General features: G+C 39.3%; 1 protein-coding gene across 4 annotated transcripts; it reads left to right on the forward strand.

Moving 5' to 3' along the window:
• The first annotated feature begins 1,013 nt into the window (after positions 1-1,013).
• On the forward strand, positions 1,014-4,866 carry LOC138052133 (synaptotagmin-14-like). 4 transcript variants are annotated; one of them, XM_068898508.1, is made up of 4 exons: positions 1,014-1,346; positions 1,599-1,913; positions 2,138-2,334; positions 3,141-4,866. In XM_068898508.1, the coding sequence occupies exons 3-4, from the start codon at positions 2,237-2,239 to the stop codon at positions 4,483-4,485; spliced, it is 1,443 nt and encodes a 480-aa protein (XP_068754609.1). In that variant the 5' UTR covers positions 1,014-1,346; positions 1,599-1,913; positions 2,138-2,236; the 3' UTR covers positions 4,486-4,866. The 4 variants fall into 4 exon arrangements, with proteins under 4 accessions (XP_068754609.1, XP_068754611.1, XP_068754610.1 ...); XM_068898509.1 differs by lacking the exon at positions 1,014-1,346 and having other exon boundaries at positions 1,393-1,658; positions 1,790-1,913; XM_068898511.1 differs by lacking the exon at positions 1,014-1,346 and having other exon boundaries at positions 1,393-1,658; positions 1,832-1,913.
• Positions 4,867-5,000: the final 134 nt, after the last annotated feature.

Consider the following 5,000-nt stretch of genomic DNA (forward strand, 5'->3'; position numbering starts at 1 on the left):
CTCTGTCCTTGTGTGGGCCCATTTCCATCAGTAGGGCTAACGCTCACATGGTTCATCTGGGTAGATACTTAGCACTTCACATTACACTCTAATCAGATACTTTTGTAGGATGGGTTCTTTATTTCTCTAGCTGGCTAAAGCGGGCAGCTTTTGGGCGGCCTTAGTTTTTAGCCCCATTTCTTATCATTAGGCGTATTCGTCTGGGTTATGATTGCCAATTCAATGCTTCCTGTGACTTTTCTTATAGATTAGTCAAGTTTGCAACGCTACACCGATGCTCTAGTGCTAAGCCATTCTAGGTCCAACTTGTAGTTAAGCTTCATTTATTTTAACCCCGAAGTGTTTGCGCCACTGCGTTTGGTTCGGGGAACACTTTCCCATTTTTCCCACAGGGTTTTTGGTTTTTCGAATCCGGCAGGCCGCGTATTTTGTATTTTCCGTGCTGTATTATTTGTGAACCATGACTGCTTTATTCAATTTATGTTCGCCAACAGTAGTGGCTTTTATCCAATATTCACGCTTGTAACGTTATGACGGTGTGCGGCCGAGACTTCCAAAATAAACCCAATGGTATATTTCTCTGGCGTCTGTTGCGTGGTCAAGCTGAAATCTGGCACTTCTCTGTATTCATTGGCGTTTGTCTGACCTTTGATCCCTGCATACTTGCATTTGTGTCGGGATACGCGTTACTGCACTTGACTTGAACAGTTTCAAACGATGCAACTCATAAGGGTTGGTGATAACCGCAAGCCACAATTTTCATTGTATGGCTGTCAAAATTCAAACCTTGTTAAATGATATAGTAAACTTTCTACACCAGAATCCGCTGAGTAAGCACAAAGAGCGGAAAGTTAGAATTAGGAAATATTTGCATGTCTTTTGTCACTTTGGTTTGTGAATATACCCGGTGGGTTAATTAACATTGGAATTATTTACTCGTATGCCACCAGATGGCGTTATTTCACTGCTGTATTTGCAATAAATGCATTAATACGGGAAGGTATGGCGTTTGATTATATTGGTTTTGTTTCCAGAAATACACAAGAAAGACCAAAGCAAAAGTTATGACCGATCGATCAGATTTTTATAAGAAATTGTGATGATGGCATGCCAACCGCAACGTCAAAATTAAGGAAAGTAATATTCTTTTCAATATGTGACTTTTCAAGTTTCTATTTGCCTCTTTGTTTACGAAATACTCAAAAACCTGCCCTCAACGCAATAAGCGAAGCAGAAGTTGGCGCGGGAAGCTGGAAGTCGAGTGAAATCAGCCACTTTATGGCGTCATAGCACGCAGCGACGGTTGTCAAAAAGTAATACCGTTCTAATTTTGTCTTGCTAGTGAGGTATGTTTTGATAAGTACTTTTGGTCAGCTTTTGGCAAGAGACCAAGGGGTCGAATTCTAGTTGTGTGTCGGGGAAAAATCGACGTAAAGAGTTTATGTCCAAAATATTTTATGTAAATATACAAATTTGAAAGCAGGTGCCTCAAAAAATAGTGTATAATTAATTGATTTCTCGAAGCTTGTTGGCTAGTGTTTTGGTCTTTCGTAATTTATTGCTTGCGAAAGGACCTTTGATTTCTTTACTTCACACAGAGCGAGCTGAGAATTTACCAGACTGTTTTTGAACCGATCCAGAATCACATTCAATGCATGGTATGGTCATTTTAGGCCTGGCCTTATTTATACCTGAACGCATCTAGATCTTGCATTTAAATAATTCAATTACGATCAACGCATGTCGTTTGCGAAAAAGTTACGAATATTTCGTCTTGCCTGCATCCTAGCACTTCTCAGAAGCTGAAAGTAATTTCGGCGCCTTGTTTTAGTAAAAAGCAAAACCAAGAAGCGAAGAAATAATGGAAGAACAAGAGTAAGCTGGAAAAGTTGAATCATTACTGAAATCAACCGGTGAGTATTCTCAGATGTTGGCATTTAAGCGTCAAAAGGTTTTTCGTCACGTTCCGAGGAAATCCTTTCGATTTTTACACTTTGCAGGAACTCGAAAATTTCACCTTTTGTAAATTGTAATTTTGTTAATATTTTCAAGTTTTAAATAGACCAATAGATTCTTGTTTATATCCCCAAAAAGGAAAAGCTCGCTCACTAATTGATGTTCTCTTTTATATTTTCAGCAGTTTGAGAGAAAAAGTTGGCATTTTCTATTTCATAAAAGCAGATGGGCCTTTAATGCCTCGAATTTCTGCTTTGGAAAATCTTCAGTCTCTTTATCAATGGATTTTACAGCCAAAATCGGTGGTTTCTTTCGAAGTATTATTAACCCAGAGAGCGATTCTACGCAAAATGCAGACAATCCAACTCAAGAAAATAGGTAGGAAGCAAAATACGGGGAATATCAAAAATTATTTCTTTATTGTCAGTCTATTTCATTATTCAGGCGTTCCGTACTTCGGTTTGAATAAGTTGTTCCTGGTGGTGTAAGAGATTCCGCAGCAAACTACACGCTTCTCAGCTCGATTTGAACTTCAACCAGATATTATCCACACCAGGATCGAGAATGAGATGGCCAGGAAAGCGAAAATGAATATCGAAATACAAATAGATTTCGACCGCAGGGAGTGTTTTGGTTGATCGTGTGCGAAACTCGAATCAGCATAACAGACACCCAGCTGGCCAGATATGCATACATTCTTAAGTCAAATTCCCTGCTTTGAATATTTTGGCTTTTTGGTGAATAGAAAGTTCAACAATGGATAAACGTTAATGCGCTTAAGTGAGGAAGGCTGGATTTAAGGAAAGTAGGAAACATTGAACTCGATTCAGCTTGAGATTAATAATTCCCTCTTTATCAAAAAATCATAACTTGAACGAAGGCAGAAGAGAAAAACATGGATAATTGACTCTGCAAATGTTTTAATTTAGAAGGTGTATGGGAGCATTCTAAATAGGCTGTAAGCCAATGAGAAGGTACAGATGATACTTATAAATAAATGGGAAAAAGGCATTAGAGTTTGCCTTCGACAAAGATAGTCTAACATGTGTATTTGAGTCAAGTTAAAAGTCTTAAGGCCTGTTTTGTTAATACTGCTTAATTGAGGCCAACAATATGGATGCAGTTCCTTTTAAATTTTTTATATCTTCTCGGTTGAGATTGTTTCGTTGCTGTCTGTGTTTAAGGTCCACAAGTAGCAACCAAAGATCTGCCGAAGATGATAACCAGTATGAAGAGCGAGATGCTGAATTTATAGACGACGAGGATTACGAAAATTCCACTGGTTTCTTGCAAAGAAACAGCTCCCTTCCATTGCCTGGGAAGTCCAGACAAGATTCAAACACAGCTAGTTTGGCTTTACAAGTCCCTAACGCAGCAACTCAATTTAAGAGGAGATACACTTTCGCTGGCAGTGCCCCTACTTACGGCCTTAACTTTTTAACGAATGGTCGATCCGCATCCAGCGTTTCTCGAAGGCACAACGTGGAAACAAGCAGCATTGTTTCCGACGACGAAACCGTCCGTCGCAGCGCCGCAAGAAGAGAATTTGGGAGCGTTCCAACAAGAAGTCGGAGCGAGACGACGAGGGCGTTTGGCGGAACGCCCTCAAAGAGAATATCCAGCTCCAGTTCTGTATCCGATTGGACAATGGATTCGAATATTCGTGGAGTTGGTCGCCTCCATGTTGTACTGGATTTCACAATGCATACAGCTAAGTTATCAGTGACTGTTACGAAAATTGAATTTCCTCCATATCATCATCGAGACAATTCTTTGTTGGAAGTGAGTGTAATGTTACTGCCTGGGAAACGGCAGAGCTTTAAAACCAGACCCCGGGACTTCAATGAGCCCATGGCAATGTATCTTTTCCCCAAGGACAAAATCAAGGATATGTCCTTGAGAATTCGCCTATACGAGCAAGGTGCAATGAGCTCTAAGCACTTATTAGGCGAGGGAACTCTTCGGCTAAGATCAATTGATTTAGATTCTGAAATGATTCCTGCTTCGGTCGATTTGCAACCGCCAGGATCGTACGTTCCTGAGGCGGCGTCTGGAGCAATTATGTACGAAGGCGAACTAGCAATTTCCGAAGAAGATCGACCAGAGATTTTGTTATCTTTGGAGTATCGCCCAATGACGGGAAAGCTTCTCCTGGAGGTGATCAAGACTCGAAATTTAGGCATGTTGACTGATTCAAAAGCTCGAGAGACGTATGTCGGCGTCAAAGTTATTAAAGACAAAGGAGAACTTATTAGCAAAAGCAAAACTACATTAAGACGACATATGATAGATCCAGAATACAACGAGATGTTTTTGTTTCACGTTCCGGAGCACGAGCTAAACGCAGTCACCGTTTTACTAACTGTCACAAGCATTTCTTCAAAAACTTTGGCTTTGAGGAAACATAGGGTGGGGAGAGTTTCTCTTGGACAAAACTACAGCAGCGAGGAGGAATTACGGCATTGGTATGAGATGACACGCCGAAAAGAAAAATCGACCGTGGCTTGGCATAGAATAAATCCAATATGAACAACTCCGGCTAGATTACAAGTACACCAAGACAAGATATCAATAGTTCGTTGACTAAATAAGAATTTTCTGGCTGGGAAAGTTTTTGAAGTTAAAAGTTTTCAATAATGAAAACTGGAATGAAACCAGTTCTGCTTTTGTTGTTTTTAGCGTAATTTTACTTTAATTTTATTTTTATGTTAGTGTCGTAACACAAATGCATCGTCTTCTAATTACTGTGAGCTTAACACAATAGCTGAGTAATAGACCTTGCTGAGAAAAAATAAAGTTTTGTAATTGTTTTGTAACCCCTCGGGTCAAAATACAAACAATGTGTTAATATCTTAACGATCCGAGTTATTCTGTACATTTTTCAGCTAGCAAATAAAAACACACATCTATGATTTTTGTCATGTCGTTATACATTGATGAAAATATTTTTTCATGTTATTTTAAGCATTCCTTGGTATCTTTTTCGATGTATCGAGGAAGTAAACCACACCTTAATTTTTTGCCTTAGTATGATTAGAATTACT

Source organism: Montipora capricornis, chromosome 6 (assembly GCF_036669925.1).
Source record: "Montipora capricornis isolate CH-2021 chromosome 6, ASM3666992v2, whole genome shotgun sequence".
NCBI lineage: Eukaryota > Metazoa > Cnidaria > Anthozoa > Scleractinia > Acroporidae > Montipora > Montipora capricornis.

Bases quoted from the DNA above. Each gene is read 5' to 3' on its own strand.
- LOC138052133 (XM_068898508.1), top strand. From the start codon at position 2,237: ATGGATTTTACAGCCAAAATCGGTGGTTTCTTTCGAAGTATTATTAAC. The intron at 2,335-3,140 runs GTAGGAAGCAAA...TCTGTGTTTAAG, and splicing joins AATCCAACTCAAGAAAATAG to GTCCACAAGTAGCAACCAAA.